Consider the following 21,427-nt stretch of genomic DNA (forward strand, 5'->3'; position numbering starts at 1 on the left):
AAGGGATAGTTCACCCAAAAAAATAATTTTTTTGTCATCATTTACTCACCCTCATGTTGTTCCAAACCTGTATGAGTTTCTTTTTTCTGTTGAACACAAAAGATGTTTTGATAAATGATGGTTAGCACATAGTTAACAGTTCTCATTGACTTCCATAGTGTCTGTTTTTCATGTCTTTGTGTTCAACAGAAAAAAGAAACTCATGCAGGTTTAGAACAACATTAAAATTGAATGATGACAAAATCTTAATTTTTTCTAAATTAATAAGATAAAAAATGTTGAAAGAGAGATGCCTTGATTGAATTTGGTTTGCTATAGCAAACACGTGATGCCCTTTATTTATCTTGAGTAAAAATATATATCCTGAGTTTACAAAAACTTTGGAAATGTATACATGATGTAAGGATATAAAGTTGATATGTTATGTTTGCATAACAGTATGTCCACAGATCTCAAAACAAACTTCTATACAGAATTGTATTGCAGTTGATGTAAAATAGTTCATAACTTGATACAGGGTGCCACCTAGAGGATTACTGATGAACATTTTCTGCTTCCATTGAGATTATACAATAAAATAAAACAAATAGATCACATTGACTTCCCAGTTATCTTTCAATATTAGAGATCCTGCCCTTTATCATTTGCATAGTTTCACATTAAAAGAGTTGGGTGAACAATATCTAATCATCTGTGAATAATAGAAAATATTTCAATTCATTTGACATCTAACTTATATAAAAGCAATCTCCTGAAAATAACAGTCAAACATTTTTAACTTCTTTATCTACAACTGAAACCCTAAAACACTAAACACTCTCAAGGAAAGATGAAATATGAGGTTTTATTAAAGCTCAAGCCACCTGGGCTCTTAAGAAATCCAGTCTACTCTTTATTTAATCTGATTTGTCACAGTGTCACCTGCCATAAACATTTTAAAGTGTTACTTCTTAAAGCGAGAGTGACTACCTACAACCATGTAACTATCCCGGGACAGCTCTCTCTTGACTGGGGATTTGCCATTAGACTTGCTGGCTTTGATTCCGGGCCGGGCAATCACAGTCACCCTGCAGGGGTCATGCTTTAACAAGTATGTACCAAAGTTCTCCCATCCACCACCGACACGAACCATGGCATGTTTATCATTCAACATCTGGAAAAATAAAGAGAGACCATGAGACAGACTAAATGCACAAAGACTGAGTCTAATAGTGATTATGATTAATATGAAAGAACATCATTTACAGAGTTTCACAGATTTTTTTCTCACATTTTTTGATTTTCAAAATGTTCATCTTTATAAAACAAATTAAACCACCGTGTCTGCATTACTTAGACATATCTGCCCACTTGGTGGTGTTTTTGAAAAATGATCTCCCCAAGACCCCCTCCTCTCTCATTAAATATTTAAAGCCCACATCTAATATGTTATGCAGCAGATTCAAAGAAAGGCAAATCACCTTAGTCAGAGAAAAGCAGATATTGTGTGCAAGAGAGAGAGAGAGAGAGAGAGAGAGAGAGAGAGAGAGAGAGAGAGAGAGAGAGAGAGAGAGAGAGAGAGAGAGAGAGAGAGAGAGAGAGAGAGAGAGAGAGAGCGCGTGTGTGTGTGTGTGTGTGTGTGTGTGTGTGTGTGTGTGTGTGTGTGTGTGTGTGTGCGTGCGTGTGTGTGTGTGTGCATTCGCGCAAAAGAGAGAGTGTGTGTGCTAAAATCTCATTAAGCCAAATGAAACACTACCTCATGGCACCAGCTGAGGACCAATGCCAGAAAAAAAATTACGCACACACACAAACACTTTTCAAAATATACACCTACGGTGCTCCTGCTCCACCACCAGTCAGTATCTCAAACATTTATTTTGCCTTTTTTATAAGCCAAAAAACACAAAAGTAGAAAAGCTTTGAGATTAAAAAAGACCACAGGACAGGTTGCGTCTCCTGAGAAATCTCTTTCTCCCCTGAGGCATTGCTAGTCATATACCCCCCTCCCCTCACACACACCCCTTATCAGCCCTGACCCTCTCATTACAGAGCTGTTAAGCTGCTGGTAATACAACCCGATTTATATGTTTTCCCCTCCCACCCCTCCAAACCCTTTTTGCTTGATGCATCCTAATAGAGGGATCCATACACACGCGTTTGCCAGGTCGTGAAATTCTAATTACCATGCAGTCTGATCAGTCTCAGCTGTTTCCAAGCAGATTAAAATGTCAGGGCTGACAGAGAGGGTGAGAGGGCGCCCGAATTAACAAATACACAAGAGAGTCGTGAAGGAGGGGCTAGACTGTTTAAAAATACCCCACATGGCAGTCAAGCATCACAGCTTTGACCGGTACAGAAATAAAAACAGTTGACAGTAATTTAGAAATGAAAAATAGAGGAGAACACAAAGGGCCGTATTTTTTATGCTGCTTGTGCATTTTGAGCAGTCTACTGTAAGCCGACTTTCCATTCATGCTTTTAAAAAAGTTACCCTGCCTATGAAATTCAGGCTAAAGTCTCATCATCTAATTTTATGAGATTATGAATGATTTTAATCACTGATTTTACATTAAAAAAATGAAGTGGAGACTCTGTTGTTAACACAATCACCACTAGATGGCAGATTTTACCCTTAATCTTTCTTACAGAGTTGGTCTCCACATCATTTGATAATGGCCTGTTTGGGTAACACTGTCTGCCATAGTGTGAATTCACAGTACCAAAGTGTGACATGGACAGAAGTTGAAATGGTTAAGGCTGCAAAAATAGCGTATGCTTGTGCCTGTATGATGTACAGAGAGGAAAATCTATTTAAAAACCATATTGAATAGCTACAGAAACAAAAACAAAAAAACAAGGCTTTCTAGGTTTGTGTTTTGCTGTCGGTCTACTCATTCGCAGAGGCACTACTCACTTGTATAAGATCTATATCTGACTCTTTATTTGTCCTTTCTATAGCAACAATGAATGCTGAATTTTCCACAATGATTAAACACATTAAGCAGCAAGATAAACAGAAGAGAACATTAACAGCAAAATATAAACCTGTATTTAAAGTGGCACACATCTCTAAAATTGTAAAACAGACTCATGAGTGTCGTCAGTTGGGTGTATTAAAAAAACTGAATGGGTCAATGTTAAAATGGCATTCATCTTTCTGATAAGATCTAAACAGAGGGGCATTGCCCATTTTCATGACTCCATTAACCTCCCTCAGTAATGATGGATATGGTATGAATCACATTTGAGTCTTCTCTTCTTTTGGAACATGGCTCAGCTATTGTAAAGATCTAATGGATCTTACCTCGCTTTCATTTTTGCTCAAGACGTCAAAACAAAAGTACAAAAAGCTTGCACTCCCTCTGTACAGGAAAGAAGCCTGAGAAATGATATTAAAAGCTTCTCTTATACTTTGCTATACTAAGCCATTCGCTCACTTTGCCTTTATGCTAATTGGATCTTTGATAGAAAGCGCCTGCTTTTCTTCTTCAGTCACACACGCTGCCACCCTGAAGGATTTGCCTGATTGAAAAACCTCAAAAGGGAGGGGAGGAGCCACCACAAGCAAAACTGTCACTGTTTATCTCTGAATGAAACCACACTGTTAATGACCTGATCATTTATCAATAAATTGTTGATTCTGCTTTTCTTTTTCAGTCCTTTTTCTTGCTTTTTGTTTGCCATCAATTTATAACTTGTCATTATCTCAAAACTCAAGCTTATAGAAATGTAAAATATTTCGCACCTCAGTCAGTTTTGATTTAGCCAGGTCTTCATTCCACGACATACAGTCAAAAATAAAGGTACAAAAGTCATCACTGGGGCAGTAGCCTTTGAAAAAGGTCCCAATATGTACCATTTAGGTAAAAATATATATCTTTGAACTACCAATATGTATAATTGAAGTTTTAATATGCACTCTTTGGGTACAAAAGTGTATCTTTTTTAAAGGGTTCTGTCCCAGTGACAACTTTTGAACCTTTATTTCTGAGAGTGCAGGTTATTAGATAACGTTCAGACATCAAACTGACAGCCACAGTGAAATGAAACAGAAATATAAATTGACAATGTGTAAAGGAATCTTCTCATATTACCTTTCAGGAACAAACAGCTACTATAGTAAATATTTAAACAGCAATAATAAATGTCAGCTACATTAAATATTTGGTTTATGATTGTTTTGGTGTAATAGCTTAAATAGGGCTACATATTGACAACATTTCAAAGATTACCTGTCTCTTCAAAGTGTCCAAGTTGTGTAAATGTAGTAAATGACAGTCAATTATTGATTTAAATAATAATAGAAAACCATAAAGGACGTTAAGTTCTGAAATACAAACAAGGCTGTGTCACAATATAAACCTGAATCTGGTTTGTGAAATAAAAATACAAATGTTAAATAGAGACAAATATTGTACTATATGATGCCAATTCATCAACAGAATGTAGACAAGAAACTGTGTAGTATGTCGTAGAAAGTGCTGAACATTAAAAAGCAAGCTCTTGTTGAAGTGTCCAATGTGCTATAATGATCAAATCAGCTTTATTGATGGCTATTAATGTTACAGTAAATATAGACTGTGGATGTTATATAATTGAATTTAAATATGTTTAATTAAGTGTGTAATGAGTTTTTGCAGGTGACTATTCCCAGAAGGGTTTGGCCTTTGCATGTTAAAACCCTGGAAAAGTTTTCCTATACATTTACTTCTTGATGTATTTTCAATAAGGCTACTATTACCTATTTTTAAAAATGTTTTTCAAAAAATGATTTACTTTCTGTGCATTATTACAATTTTGTGCATTATTTATGTTCTCTTAGAGTACTTGTGAAAAGATTTATCTGATCCTAGACATTTGTTAGTCTGAGCCTCGCATTTCCCTATTCAAAGGTGTGAACCTTTTCTTCATGTTGCCAGGCAACAGCAGCTCCCACGAGGCTTTGCCTTGAATGAGTACTGTGCTCTTTCAGGTTCAAAACTAATATTTGTGCCTCTACAGAAACAGTCAAAACACAGCATTGCTGGCAGACACATTATTGCTTTAAACTTGATTTTACATATCGTTTAATGTCTTTTCATTAAAGTCAATGGAATAAAGACTGAAGGCTGTAGGTGGGTAATAAGGAATCATTTTCACTTAAAACCTGCAAAACTACAGAAGGTAAAGAAAACAGTGGCACATACCCTGACATAGAGAACTTTGTCTCCCACACGATAATGCCCTTTTGGTTGCTTCTCAATGCAGAATTTGACTGGACATTTGCAGGGTGGGTCCTCTGATATCTGCCTCACCTAAAACAAAATAGAAAATAATTTCTTGCTTAGACTAAAGAGGCCAAAGCTACAGAGTTTAGGGATAAGTTTAGGCACTCACAATATCATCCAGCAGGTTACCAGTATTCTTTTTTCCATTAAACTTTGAAAGGCATTTTGTAGGTGTGGCTGATAAAGATTTGATGGGTGTGCTGACAGGTGATGGTGTAGAGGGTGATGCAGGCTGTGGTTTGGACTGGGTGTTTAAGTCAGTGATGCTGGAAGACCGGGAGATTAAATCTGGGGGAGGGGTAGCGAGTAAAGGAGGAGAGGGATGTGGGTCTAGAGGAGGCGAGGCAGGTGGTGTGGCAGGAGAGATGGGTGTGGGGAAAGGAGACGATGTTGAGACTGGAGGGGGGTTTGGGTCAGTCGGGAAGAAGAGAGGTGGAGTGGATGGAGAGGACAGAGGTGAACCAAAAAACATTGATGGTGACAAACAGCCACCTTCCTCTTTTTCAATCTCTTTCTCTAGATTCACAAGTGCGGGAGGTTCAATTCCATACCTGGGGAGGAAATTCAGTCAGTTGTGGTTAAAAGGCTATATGATCGTCATATGCAACAGGAAAAACTGGAAAAAATTGAGAGAACCAACCTTGAAGCAATTCTCCCGAGCTGCATGAGACACAAGCAAACATCCCTGGGATGCCTGTGAAGAACTGGTAAAACGCACACAATGTGATAAACTTGTTTTCACGCACACAACATAATTTTAAAGAAATGGTTGACCCAAAAAAGAACATTTATATCTTGACCCTATCTTTGTTGGAAATTTGTTTGGATTTTTTTTCATTTACAGAACACAAATATATTCTGTCTCAGCTGTTTATTATGGGGAACTTGCTTTCGTATTACCTTTATGTCCTTTATTCTTTATGTACTTTCTTCTACAGCTCAGACATATTTGAAAAGCACCTTTTTGCTTTTTACAATCCGGTAAATCATGGGACACTAAAATGATATTAGGCTGACATTAGAAAACGTTCGGTTTGGGGTCACACCATTCCTTTAAGGTGTTTTTACTATATATCCATGACATGATATGTTTGAGACTGAAATTATATATTGTGCAAGACAATAGGCAGAAAAATACATGACATATCATATCCCTGTTCATCACTGCAGACAGACAGTCTCAAATTTCAGTTCAGAATATTTGATATTAAGGCCGCACCCATTTCCCTTGCACACTGACACTTCCCTTGATGAAAAGATAGCTGAAGACTGTCAACCATACTGATTCTAATCAACATCAGTCAGCCTGAATGAGCTTTACAATGCAGAGAAAACTGTGTTGTGCTTGTAAGGACTACAGTGATATCCTTGGTGTGCAGATTGGAATAAAAACGAAGACTAATTTATGGAAAATGTGTGTTGAAACTTGCCTTAAACACATCATTAGGAGGATCTAAACAGAAATATGTCTGTCTTGATATTTTAAAGCTTTAAAGGTGTGAATCCCTAAAATAACAAAAACAATAAATGCATGAAAAACCTCGGTATGAAGTCAAACTCTATGATAGATGTTTTCTCCTAATTAGTAGCATTCAGAAAAACCATTGAAATGGTCAGACATGGGTATGTGCAATGAAGTGTACTGTGTACGTATAGGGTACAGTTGTAGGCATGCACACTAACAGATCGAGATCAACACATTGGTTCTGTACTAAAGCTCCTCAGGTTGTAAAACAGGTGACATTAGCCTCTTCTTCATTTAACATGACCCATTAAGTTACCAGAACTAAAATGCTAGGTAAAAAAGTGTTTTGATGGTGTTAAACAAGTTATTAGCAATGGCCCTGTTCTACTCTTTCAAATTCTTTTTTACTCTTTTTTCTACTAATACAGTTATTTAGCATCCACTTGTGATGATAGCTCACAGGCAAAAGATCCTTTTCCATTTTTTCCATTCTTCTGTCTAATTCTTCAAAATTTTCCTTTGACCTATAATTGTCCTTTTACTTCTATTTTCTTCTCTTTCGCTCTATTATTAATTGAGTAGCAAGGACCAAAAGAATATATTGATACTGCTTGTCTATTAAACCGATCTTGGACAAAGCCCCACAAGACTCCTGTCGGCATAGACCATACACAATGAGCGATCAACTTAATGATTGCGTAATAAAATGTAAAAAGTGAATATGGCCAACACTGAGCTTTCTGTAGTGAAAAAGCGAGTACAAAGTCGGTTTAATAGTATTTGGGCTGCAAGTTATATTCAAACACTGTCTGAGAAAGTAGCAAGCACGTGGACTTGAAGGCTGTGAGCCTTAAAATTAATGTTAGGAATCACTTTCCTTTGTACCAAACTTGTACTGAAACCAAAGAATCAAGTTATAGGAATTAGTTTTCCCAAAACTAATGACATCTTGTAATGTGTCAAGCTCAGTCAGAGGTCACGCCAGACCTCATATCTCTCACATAATGCACACAACATTATACATACTATATCTATAAGGGTCGTACAACAGAAGCAATGTTTATAATTTAGAAATAGCTTATTGCATTATTCTATTGCTAACAAAATTGAATATCTCCATGTAAACAATTCTAGAAAATGTCCATAATATAATTTGGAATGGAGTACTATTTATTACATTATTAAAATAAAAAATAAACAACTCCAACCTAAACTATTTGTTGTTCTTTGCTTTTCTGGGTTTTCTTGGTTTCTATTTCATGTAAAGCTGCTTTGGAACGATGAATAATTGTGAAAGCATTATATAAATAAAATTGAATGGAATTGAATTGAATTGAACAAAAAACGTTTAGACATGTCTTGATGGGACAAGCCAATATGGTGACCCATTCAATACTTACCAAGATCTTCAGATTCAAAAAGATGTGACTGCGCCATCCCAATCTTACGGCACCAGTACAGAAAGTTTGCTGCATTGTCCCGAGCAAAGAACGATCCCGGTGTTGCATCAGGCCGCCACCTTATCACACGGCGAATAAATGGCTATGAGACACGAAAGAGACCAAATATATTTCTGCTCAACTTATATGGTACAGATTTGAATGATTTGAATATGTTGTATTTTACAATATCACAACACACAGTTGTCCTTCTGTTAGGTGGTTATACTATCTTTTATCACTCTCTTTAAAGTTCATTACTGTTGTCTTAAAGTAAGTCTCCAAAATTTGTTATCTTCCTTTGCTGCTACATGTTCACCATAAGCCCTCAGCTGAGTATAAATATCCCACAGGACCAACATCCAGACACGCAGGTGAAGGTCACCATCAGAGGCTGACAGATTGTCAGCAATGCGTGGGAGGTTTATTTCAGAACATGATATGCCCTCTACCCTACAGAGGGATGTTTTCATTCATGGCTCAACCATAAAGAGCCTAACACAAAAAAGATAATTAAGACCAAAAGTGCATGAATTTATACAAAGTCTTTTATAAATACATTCACATGTTATTTTTAACTGTGCACATTAAACATTTGAATGCACTGTAAGATGTTTGGGATTAATGTGTCTGCCAAATTAATAAATGAAAATGTTATACTTCCACAGTTTTAATTACGTGTATGTACCCTTGCGGCAGAGTAATTGTGCTTCATTTATTATTTATCCATTTTATATATGAATGGCCCATGATTTATGGCTCTCTGGATTACTGTTTTCCCCTCAAAGATGTCACATCTGTCCAGGCTGCTATTTATCAGCTCATTACTAAGACAGTAATGATTTAAAAGGTGTTGCATTGAGACCATTTATTCAGCACATTTGAGGGAAATGGTTTAGTCTTATTACATACTTCTATTAACGAAGGTGCAAAGAAATGAGAAGTGGCGAGTGTGTCTAATATACAAGGTTTTAGCAAATAAGTAAATGGAACCACAAGGAAAACACATTTCAATCCACTCAATATTATAAAAGCACATGCCTTTTGTCAAAATGCACATAAATATGTAGAGTTAAAAGCTGCATGCATGTGTATGCAAGTGTTGTAAGCACCTTGTCATTGCTGGTCAGAATCATCTTCTCCTGTATCTCCTCTGCAAGCTGACATAAGACTACACCAGTGTCCAACCTGTCCATGAAACTCTCAGCTGTAATATCCAAACCTGAACATTGAGAGGAGAAACAACTTTAGGACTAAAGATTTAAAGGCATTAGACGAGGAATATAAATGTATAACCTGAAATGCTGTACAACACATACTGATCGATTAAAGAAAAAGCTTAACTGTATACCAATCATCAGAGGTTAATGGTTGCTGTTTTACCTCTTTCACAAACCCTCTCTTCTTCATTTTATCTGTACTGTACCTAAGGCAAACCTAAAGATCGCCCACAAATCCTCTAAATACACTTGGGATTCTCACGGCTGTGCATATGCATTCCTGAGGCCTGGGTGTTAAGTACATACAGATTTAGACGCAGCAGTACCGAAGCGGGAAGGGGGCCTTGGGGAAAAAAATTCAGCAGGTGGTGGAGGAGGGAAACCACAACAAAACAGAAGTCCTGATGTGCAGAATGACTGTGGATGGTCATTAGCTCAAAGAGGAAGAGATGTGTGTAATATAACAAAAGAGATCTCCTGCTGTCCAATAACCACAAAGCCATACCACTTAGATCAACAGGAAAAGAGGTGTGTGACGTGCATGAGAGATGTTTGTTTGCACCTTTGTAGTCAGAAAAGAAACCCCAGCAGCTTCTAGAGACATAAACTAAACACTTGGATGTTCTGCATACATCTCCTCTCATTTCTCAGTTTGTTACGTCTCTAAACCCATCATATACAACCGGCTTCATGGTTTAAAGGTTTGTTGTTTTGACCCCATTATATAATGGTTTTGGCTGAGCTTCTTAAGTCACCTGTTATGTTATTGTCAGAGCTTCTAACAACAGCCAACTGAAAGGTGTGGACATGCCAGTGCATGTTACAAACTGGTATATTTGAACAAGGCAATTCAATTCCTCTTTAAAGGTTTTAACACAACAACATGTAACACTGATCCAGGTGGCAAAAGAATACAAATCCATTAAAATTGTCTGTAAACACCATGTGATTCCTCATTATCTAATGTGCAGACAAGTTGCAAATTGTATTTGTTAGCTTTTGCCCAACATCAAGCAGTGGGAAATAGCTAAAAAGGTAACAAAAATAGCTAAAAAAAAAAAAGCTAAAATTGCTGACAGAGCAAAGATGCAAAAACTGCATGTGGAATACACAAGACGCTGCAGACTTTCCCTAAAGCCGTGCTTGATGATAAAATAAGTGGGTTTATTGCTGTCGCACACGTGATAAATGTGACCAAAGACGACTATAATTTCAAATTCATAACTTTGTTTGACACACTTGAGCTACAGTTAGAATTTTCCATGCGTTAAGCTGCCAACATCAATTTATGGGTGCTGTAAAAGGCCTGAAAATGATACCCTAAAGAATAAGATGTACAACCAGCCTGACCACTAACATTGGACCTCTGATCAACTAACCTCCCCCATTATCCTGTCTCATTCATGACTACCTTAAAATGTTTCTAACTTTGTTCCATCCACATTTGGTCTCAAACTACTGTTGTCACACTGGCTGCATGTTTATAATTATTTACATTTTATTTTAATATTTCCATTCCACTCTCTTCATGGAAAGCAACAAGTGCTTGTACAGTGGCATCATGGAAGAGTTATCCTGTATGAATATTCTGACAATACAGAAGGTCTAGCTACATGTAGCATGTATTGTTTATATCACTTTTCAAGTGCCGACTATATGAAAGACTAACCAAGATTAACTTTTGTTTGAAAGTACTGTTAGGTATAGCGGTATGTGAAACTGCATTACATGGACTTAAAAGTAGCAGGTTGGATACATTTGACCATTTGTAGGTCAACGTTTCACAGTCCTTAGTGGTTTAAACCCAGCTTTCAATGATAAATAAATCATACAAAAACCAGAAGCTGAAAGTAATAACTAATGTTTATGCACTTACGATTATACTTTATTTTTCTTACCAAGGACTCTGTTAAGCCAGATGGCCAGATCTTCTTTCATGGGCAGCAGACTGGCTTCATGCCTACATGCCAGCCACTCGTTGTACTGGAGCAGACAGGAGAGGTCAGGTGCTGGTTCTCGCCTGGGACTGAAGGGGCCATTCATACTGACTCAGAAAGTGACCTACTGGATGGAAAAGAAACATTTGTTTTGCTTCTAAAATTTTAAAAAAGCTTTAAAACAACAACAACAACCACCAAACATCTTGTATGTAATATCTGGTATAAAACCAACTGCAGACTATAAACTAGTACTAGGTAAACTTCAGGGCTTCCTTTAAAAACCACAATCTACAATTTACAATTAAAGCAATGGTATGAATGATTCTGAATGGACTATATAAATGTGCTGCACATATGAATTATAATAGCACGTCTGTTCCCCCAATGCCTCATATGGGCCACTGTCAGATCTTACATCAACTATTTCTGGATTTACAATGATGATGCAGATCTACCCAATTCCACATTTTTGATATTTTAATCTGATCAGGGATAAGTTACGGTAATACAGTAGTTATCAACTTAGTTAAGTCTATAACATTTCTCATAAATGAGGACTGTTTATACAGCAAAATAATAATATTTGTGAATGAATTTATATAAAAAATAAAATATATGACTTCTGATGTTTTTAACGTCTTAACAAATCTGAGCACACATTAAATCATCTTTTTCAAATCTCTGAAGAAGATACATGTGAGATTATAAATCTGTATCATTAAGAGAGAAAATGTGCACCAGAAACAAGTTTACTCGAACAATTAATCTTCATTTACTCTGCTTGATGTCTAGGAAAAAACATTCTCACTCATGATTTCTAACTCTTCCCAAAACACACTCAATTAATGTGCATTAAAAACCATTAAGATGCATGCGAGAAAGCATCTAACCCTGCACCAGAATAAAACAGACATGTACCAGTCAGACACACTCTCATTATAGGAGAGGATTTAATCCTTATACCCACTGAAGTATCCTCTGTCCTGTATGTCCCCCCTACTCAGGCAACTATTCATCAGAGGGGGTTTGCACATGCAGAAACATGCTTCTGCTTCTCATAAATGAGGCGGCCGTGTAAGGCAGAGGAAGGGAAGCAGACACCTGCGGGGCAGATGTGTGCGATTCAAACTGGCACAGAAGAAACAGTTTATTAATGCAGGTCCACCTCATTTATTTTCTTAAAGTTCTTGCTGGTTTTGGTGAGTTGAAGGGGCAGTGGGCTTGCCAGGAAAGGCTTGTGAGGAAAAGGCAAATAGGACACAATTGAGTTTTGTTCTCCTTAATTTAGTGCTTTTACGTGAGCACGGAAGAAATGCCAAAAGAAGGTTTAACAAAAGTCTCAGGAGAGCGTTTTCTTTAAAATAAAAGAACAGGATTGTCTGTAAACAAGGGAAGAATGGGAAACAAAGTCTAGTGAGTAAATCGATGGTTATATTAAAAAAAGCTGTATATCCTACTGAACTTTCTTTACAGAAGTATTATGTTATGGTATGATGATGGTATCAGAGAGTAGGCGAGACCGGGCAGAAAGTATTGCCTATTGGCTTTTACAAAATCAACAAATACATCTCTGCTACAAATGAACACTTAAAGTTTGTTTGGTGGTAATACAAACCAATTACACAGAAAGTGACAGGAGTGAAAACCTTACAACTTACGCCATAGGTGGGGTTAATTGTAACAAACAAAGACACCTGCTAGAGTAGTTTAAACACAAATAATTCAATACAATTCTGTCTTTATACTAAAGTTGTAACTAAATATTGTTTATATATCTGCCTATAATAGATAGATATCCACACATTCATCCATCCATGAACCTTCATCTAACCATCCATTAATGCATATAAATAGATTTTTCTTGGAAGGGCTGCCCGATTAAGACAGAACTTATATAACAGTTATCATTTTAATTAATAGTATTTACATTACTTTCATTTCATTTTCATTCTATACCTGAGGCTTAATTGTACCATTGTGTTTCATCTAACCTCGTTGTATAAAAATTCAGTTAGGAGTCGCAGACATGTTTCAAAATGGTTATGTTTTAGGTAACAATACAGTGATAAAAATAATATAAGGACGGATTTGGTGACTTACACACCCAAATCATAAATAAATAAAAAAATTAGATGAAAAAATGACTCTTTGTTCAATATCTTAAAAATAACACATCAAACGTTTTCACAAATTCACAAAAGATCATCTTCTGACAGTAAGAGAAACACCCCAAAACCACAGATTGTTGTGCCTTGTATAAATATGTAAGGGTAGCCGTGTTACAATTAACCCAACGTTAGTTTGTGCCCGGCTTACGCCTGCTACCATTGATAGTTACCATAATCCATGTATTCCATTGAATACCAAGGTAATTATGTGCATGTTAATCCAAATACAATGTTAGAACCACATCACATACTGAAAAAAAACAAAGTACAGTGATACGTTTCATTATTTCTTTAGTGTTTAAAGCTCATTATGATTCCAGACTTATTGTTTAGTCAGACTGCTGAAAGACATCAAAGCAGGTTAAGTATGACAAACAAAGCATGAGCAATCATTTCAACTCATTTGCCTGGTGATCAGTGATATTGTCAAACACAGGACATTTTAGTGTTCGAAACAATTTAAGGAATGAAAAGACTGGATGGTTTAAAATACCAAAAGGCAAAAAAATCCTGGTTATATGGGTGAATGATGAAGGCTGATGCTCTGTGACCGATGGAGCATGGGAAGCCAACACCATAAGATTACAGCACACAGGTGCCACATTCACACCTACACTGAAACCCGACCATACTCAGACAGGAGGGGAGGAAGAGGTCTTCAACAAACCCACAGATAGAAAGAGGCTTTATGTTCACACACACACAAAGATTCTCGTAACACTAAAACACACACACAAACTTAAACTCCAGTTCATGGCTCACAGATAAGTGTGAACATTCATTGAAACACACTGACACAATGTAACACACATTAGATTCGGGCGATCAAGTGCACCAAGAGCATCATGCATCCGTGCAAGCTCCTCATCAAACCTAAACATCAGTCTAAATTTATGGTGTAATTGTGTCATCTTTTTATATGATGTGGTTTTAATTGAATGAATGCTTAAAGTACTTCTCTGCCTAAAACAGTTACAAACCAAAATACCTGTGTGTCAGGCTGGACATCCAGCACAATAAATCACATTTCTTTTGGCTGACTAGGTAGTCTGGATTCTCTTACCTTGCTTAATTAGTACTGTAGACAAAGGGCTTGACATTTATCACACCTAATATTGGGCTGACAGGCAAAATGTAGACTACTTGTTCTCTCATGGATTTTTTTTTTTATAAAAAACTCTGCTTCACAGTGTAATATATGAATACCTGAGGCAACCAATTTATTTCTGGGGTATACCAATGTATAAGAAGAGCAACTTACAGTACACTCTAAAAAACAAACGGTGCTATATAGCACCAAAACAGTTGCTTTGGATCGTAACGATAGAAGAACCATTTTTAGTGCCATATAGCACCGGTGAAGAACCAGTGAAGCACCAGTGAAGCACTAGTGAAGCACCAGTGAAGCACCTGTGTAGAACCATATAGTGCTATGTAGAACCATATGTGGTGCTATATGGCCCCTATATGGTTCTACACTGGTGCTTCACTGGTGCTTCACTGGTGCTTCACTGGTTCTTCACCGGTGCTATATGGCACTAAAATGGTTCTTCTATCGTTACGATCCAAAGCAATTGTTTTGGTGCTATATAGCACCGTTTGGTTTTTTAGAGTGTAGTGTTCAGGCTCCGTGTTTACAGTATGGCATGTGTGTTAAATGTATTGTAAAAATATGCAGCATTTTTGTTAAATAAACATATATTTTTATGCTACTTTAACTTGAAAAAAGTTACACAGCTTTATTTTTTATAAGTTATGTCAACTATTTACACGTCAACATTTAAAATAGTTAAATTGACTTGCAAAACCAAGTTGTTTTAAGTTCATGCTGCTTTTTTACAGTGTATACCTGTACTATTTCTATGACAAATGTGTGTCAACAAAAGTGTGACATTTCTTTTTGTGAGTGGATCGTAACCACAAACTTATCTGCAGTCTACTTTAAATAAATGTGGTCAGGTTAAGACAAACTTATCACTTTTCGTCTTTACTTAGCACTGGTAATTTTATTAGGCTAAACGTCGATGACAGCTTATAAATAGCTTTAACCGTGATACCAAAATAACTTTTTTTAAGTCTTATACTGAAACTATAAAAATACCATACAGGTAGGTTGTTTTAACATAACTTATCTATATATATAGAATTCGTTAGACTTTCAAGTGAGATATTAATTATATTATAATCCGTGTTTTGTTCAATTGTTGTATTTTTAAAAAGATAAAAATTCATTATAAAATCCCTTGGCAAAAAACGTCTTACCTTCCAGTTGTCCTCAGCTGTGCGGATCAGCCAACAATGTCAGTGTCAAACTTTCACTCTCTCCTCGAAACACTCTCAGTGTCAAGTTACATTCACTGTATGACGTGTTAAACAACAATCATAACCATTATCAGAAAGGCCCCAACAACAAAACATCGTTGTTGTGGTAGGTTGATAACCCTAATGTGATGTACCCACATCTAAACGTAAACGTAATTACGTAAATAAACGTAAATAAACGTAAATGTTACACAGCTCGAACAGCATACAGCAATAAGACTTCAGCTTACGTTTACTGTAAGTGCAGTTTAAGTTTATAAAACGTTGTTAAAAATCTCTTTGCATGAGGTTTGTTTTTAATTAAGAAATTAATGTAGTTTAATACAAATAATATTTTCAGTTAATATTTTATCTGGGTAAAATATTATGTTTAAAGAACTCAATTTACATATGGTATGCTATTTCTGTTAGATGGAAAGATAAACTTTATCCATTGTGAGATTTGCATATCACTGACGAGCAATGTGAACACATTTCGGGCACGCAAACTGTTTTAACACCACGTGAATGGTGTTTTATTCGTCAACTATCTCGAGGTCTTTCTACCTTTGATCCATAGAAAATTATGACTTTCTCGAATCTTTATTTACAAGCGTTATCGTGTCCAGACGTCATACTAAAATGTTTACTCAATAACTTCGACCAGCAGAGGGCGCGACAACCCTTATCAAGCATCGTCGTACCTGTCACACTGTTTCTCTTTGCTACATTTCTCGAGTCATCCTTAGTATTTGCTAATCAGTAATGTATCTCTCGTAAACAATTCGTACAAACAGCACCCCACCATGGGTTACAAGCAAAAGCCTGTAACTTGATCAAAATCCCAGTTATGTAAAATGCTTAGCCATTGACAATATAACAGAGTACTCTCAGCATTTGCATTTCGTGATGTAACCTATGGCTACATTTAAAATGCACATTCCTCCTTGACGTAAGCTATATACATTTCAACAGTACAACGTTACACGTTACTGTATGTGGGATATGGATTGCCAAAGACTTACAGGAACAAATTGCATAAGGTCACTGTCTGTGATATAAAAATTCTTAACATCACAAAAATGCAAAATTAGAAAGATACACACGTAGTCCTTCAACTTCTTCAGCGAAAGTTAAGATTCACCTGAAAGCAACTGATCAATTCATGACACAATTACAAAAATCATGTCTTAGAAAATGTGTAGAAAATCTCCTTGCGAAATGACAACTGGTCAACCAGTTTTAACCAATAAATGTTTTGGTTAGAAAGGTATGGTTTAATAAAAATAAAACAGTTATGTTATAATTTTTGTGTCCGATTTTACATACAACCTTTAGTCCATCATTGGATAAGGGTTGTAGCAGTAAAAGGCGTGTCAAATCGTCCGCGATCAGTGGGCGGATATGTCTGCTTACTCCGCCCACTCGATTGTTTATGATTGGAATAAAAGATGTGTATCAATATGCGTTCTCCACCGTTAGAGAGCAGTAAATATTAGACCGTGTCGCAGCTACACGACAGGGATCACTACACCGGACCGTGACAGATGGCGAAATTATGCGTTTCCTGGGCAACCAAGGAACGCGTCTGGTGTTTGGATAGACACGCGTGAAGCCAGCGAACCCCAGGCACGTGGCTGTTCAAATTGGTCCCTCGGGTCTATGGAACCAGTTTAGCATCAGATGGGCCCATCACTAATTGGAGTTCTTTGTCCCACAGCATTTCCTTTCATTTTGCTCGATAAAGATTAACGTAAAGATCCCACATATATATCCAACATCCTAAAACCTGGGGCACGTTCAATCTCACACCGCTGCGCAACGTTTTGCTACGGTTTCCGGGTTGAACGACATGTTTCCTGGAAACGGTGTGCAACGGAATGCAACAGGTTTTAGAAGCGTTTTCTCTTGTTTGGTGGGTGTGTCAGAAATGTCCGCCCAATCAGCGGCAAGATGTATAAAACCACGCGATAGTAAAGAGACAGCTCGCTCAATGGGTTCAAGTTGGATGTTGTCTTTCATTCTGGACGGCAAGGTCAGTGACTGTAACATTGAGGGTATTTTACAGTATCCAACACACATTTATAACGATTTCATCAGGCTTCAGAAACATTTAAAAAAGAACACAAAGAATGGCCTCTCAGCTACCGTAGTTGCAACTCTTGCGTCATCACAACAGGGTGTTTAATGCATCACCGTTTCAGTTTAATAAACGTTGTGCAACGTTTTGTCGGGGCTGAACGCAGCCCAGTATAAAAATAAGTGAAAGAAAAGGAAGTAGCCTACCAATGTATCATACCGACTTGATGCAGCATGTCAGACGCGTAAGTAAGTTTATTCACAGGTGCTCTGTGTCTTAATCCAGTAGATAAAGGCATAGAGATTTAATTATAGAACTGTTTTCTTGCAGACGGAGTGAGTGAGGCGGTCACTGTTCATAAAGTGTCAATTCAACATCCGGGTCACTGGCCTCAGGGCAAAGACTGTAAAGTAATTACCGCAGCTGTCAGATTGAACAGCAGCCTATTTACTTCTGTAGAGTTGAGATGAAAATATGACGTTTGCTGCCCTATTTTGCACAGGATGTTTTTGGCAATCGGTTTAGTTAGTTTAGTTTAGGCCTAGTAGATGTTTGTTTCACACGCGCACAACATAAATTTTGTTTTATTTTGCTGTAATGTGTGAGAGAGACTAAATACTAAATTAGAAAATCTACCCGTTTTCAAAATTAGCCATGGTTTTATTAAACATCCCCTCTCTCACCTAGTATAGTTTTTCCTTTTTTCAGTCGGGAAAACCAACAAACGAAAATAAATAATGTTAAACAATAGTTACCACACACTGACCATGTTTTGCTACAGTGCATCGTTTAACCATGATTTTTTTGTAGCAAAACCGCAGAATATTTAATTTTAACTCGTCACTAGGTGGCGTTACAGTATTTCTGTGGTTTTGAAGATCAGCCACAGGCAATGTGAAGAACTGTCCTTATCATTTTGATCGGATTTAGTCTTGCTCTCAAATAGAGACAGTCTACTAATCTGGATGTGTTTTTGTTTAACCTAAAAAGATTTGCATCTGAGATAACAAGCCAGAAAATCAGTAACACATTCCTGTGACCCCAGTGGTCCTGATGCAATATTCTCGACTCATCTGCGCACAACACCCACCCACCCCTTTCCCCCCTCTTTCTCTCTTTGTGTGTGTGTTTTTTAATAAGATTATGTGTTGAGCAGTGATGAGATCAAGTAGCTCTAATATAATTGTCACATGATGGACAATTTGCTATCAGTGCATTATCAGTTTTCAGTCTGGCATCCACATCATCAGATCTGTAATGCTAAACACTGGAGCAGTTCAACTTTACATAACAAACATACAGGTTGAATTAACCACTACCCCATGATTATAGTTGATATATGATTAGAATGATTTGTTTTTTTCTTTCCCTTCTATATTATTGTACGGTACATACAGCACACGATGTGTTCCTTTTAATAACATAGTCTAAACAATTAATTGATTTTTCTTAATTTTTAAAATACTCTATGACAACCACATTCCTTCTTTACTACTGTAAGCATTTCTGTCTCTATGGCAACCTTCTCCATCTCTAAAGATCCAGAGACACATGACAAAGAGATTGAGAGAAAGAGAATGAGATGGAGAGAGAGAGGGTCGAAAGCGCCAAGGCCAGACGGGCATTCTGTTTTGAATGAGCATGCAGCTTCTCATACAAAATACAGCAGCACAAGTGGAAATATTCCCCTGTGCTCTCTCTCTCTCTCTCTCTCTCTCACTCACTCACTCACACACACACACACACACACACACACACACCTTTTGCCTGTATAAATGGTTACATTGAAGCAATAATATGTGTATAATCTAATGTAATTTGAAGAAATCCATCACAGTAAGGTGTATGCATTTTTGGAATGGGTCTGCATATAGCATATACCTGCCTCCAGTACAAAAGTACTTGCTTGCTGCCGCATCTATTTCATTGTGTTAAAAGGATAGTGAAAAAGACAAATGTGATCTAGACCGGACTGAAGATGATTTTCATTGGTTCGGGTGGAGTTGGTGGGTGTGGTGGAACATCCCAGGAAAGACTGCATCAGAATGTGCGTCAAATTCTCACGTTACAGAATAGTAACCATAAGGGAGGGGGTAAATGGAGGAACAATTTTTCTGCCGTATGAAGTCAGCATCACACCATTCAAAGTTTCACATTTCACACATACACGTGATATCATTTCAAGCTTTTTCCATTGACCATTTATTCAGAATGTTTTTCTGTGTCAGGTCTTACTACATTGTGAGGATGTTTTTGTCAACGTAATGTAGGATTATAGCCAACGCTCCCTCTCTGACCTTGATTTGTTCATTGAGTCTGGGGAAGGCTAAATCTCCTGGGGCCTGTAACTGGGGAAACAGGTGTAAGTGTCTCTAGGTTCAGGATGAGTCATCACACACACAGAGGTACAACCATATGTATTCATTGAAACATATTCTAATACAGTAGGCCTATATGGTCATGTTCATTTAAATGTTTCATGTCTGGTTAAATAGAACAGGAATGGAAGGTATAATTCCAAAAAAAAAGAAGTACATACTCTGTACCTGTTTCTCCCTTTAGGTCTGTCTGTTGGTTGATTGATTCACGTGAAGGATAGTATATAGTAAAGCTGAGTACTATTTTTTTTCTTTACTACACTGTCCAGTGTATTTTAACCTTACATGTATGCAAACTTGTGTATTATGCTGCATGCATCCCAGTGTCTTTTAGAAAGGAGCACGACAGCTACATTGATCAGTTTAGCATCTACCAGCCTTTTTCTTTTATTATCTGTCTTTCTCACACTACCTTGCTCTCCTCTGTTGTTCTGCCCAGTGGTCTTTGAGTGACAGTTGACTTGTTGATTCAGACTGCTACTGAAATAATTGGCCAAAAAAGTGCTGCTTGGTTACAGTCTGTCTTTGAATGAGTGACATGAAGAATACAAAGGAACTGTGTAAATTTTTTGCACATTAAATTAATTAAATAGCAAGAGGTAATTATCAATTAATCAAAGTAATAGAAGCTAGAGAAAGGATGTAGAAAGACAGTGTACTGAGTAAAACCATGTGTGGTGATAACTCAACAAACACAGCTTCGATCAGACTGCAGTGTGTGACTCACCTAAGACAGGTGAAATTATGAATGGATAGAGCAGAGAAGAGCAGACAGAGGAGAAATAGTGGCATAAAATCTGTTAACTTCACCATCAGAAAAAGGTACAAGAAAGTAAAAAATCTGTCACGGGTGCGGTACCTTTTCGAAAAAGGTGCATATTGGTACCTCAAAGGTACATTTCTGTACCAAAATTAGCACCTTTTTAAAAGATACTGTCCCAGTGACAACTTCTGTTCATATTTTATGATGTTATAAAGATGCAAATATGTATCCTCTGTCAGGAGATTATTAAATATCCACTTGTATTTAGAGTGTGGGGGGAAAGTGTTCACACTTTACAAAAAGGTTCATTAGTTAATGTATTAACTAACATGAACAAACAATGAGCAATACATTTGTAACAGTATTTATTAATCTTAGTTAATGTTAGTTAATAGAAATAAAGCTTTTAATCGTTTGATCATGTTAG

The 21,427-nt window shown here is 37.0% G+C and overlaps 1 protein-coding gene across 1 annotated transcript; it reads right to left on the reverse strand.

The window, feature by feature from the left end:
- Nucleotides 1-33: 33 nt before the first annotated feature.
- Nucleotides 34-15,858, reverse strand: gas2b (growth arrest-specific 2b). The gene is made up of 8 exons (XM_065267769.2): nucleotides 15,741-15,858; nucleotides 11,269-11,434; nucleotides 9,263-9,372; nucleotides 8,112-8,253; nucleotides 5,887-5,950; nucleotides 5,356-5,797; nucleotides 5,166-5,273; nucleotides 34-1,153 (listed from the first exon to the last, which is right to left on the reverse strand). Exons 2-8 carry the CDS (start codon nucleotides 11,411-11,413, stop codon nucleotides 944-946), a joined length of 1,221 nt encoding a protein of 406 aa, XP_065123841.1. The 5' UTR covers nucleotides 11,414-11,434; nucleotides 15,741-15,858; the 3' UTR covers nucleotides 34-943.
- Between the last annotated feature and the right edge of the window lie 5,569 nt (nucleotides 15,859-21,427).

Source organism: Paramisgurnus dabryanus, chromosome 2, assembly GCF_030506205.2.
Source record: "Paramisgurnus dabryanus chromosome 2, PD_genome_1.1, whole genome shotgun sequence".
Lineage (NCBI taxonomy): Eukaryota > Metazoa > Chordata > Actinopteri > Cypriniformes > Cobitidae > Paramisgurnus > Paramisgurnus dabryanus.

Excerpts from the sequence above, each read along its gene's own strand:
- gas2b (XM_065267769.2), bottom strand. The coding sequence starts at position 11,413 with ATGAATGGCCCCTTCAGTCCCAGGCGAGAACCAGCACCTGACCTCTCC. Across the intron at positions 9,373-11,268 it reads CTGGCTTAACAGAGTCCTTG|GTTTGGATATTACAGCTGAG; the intron begins GTAAGAAAAATA and ends CTCAATGTTCAG. Across the intron at positions 8,254-9,262 it reads TTCTGACCAGCAATGACAAG|CCATTTATTCGCCGTGTGAT; the intron begins GTGCTTACAACA and ends CGTGTCTCATAG.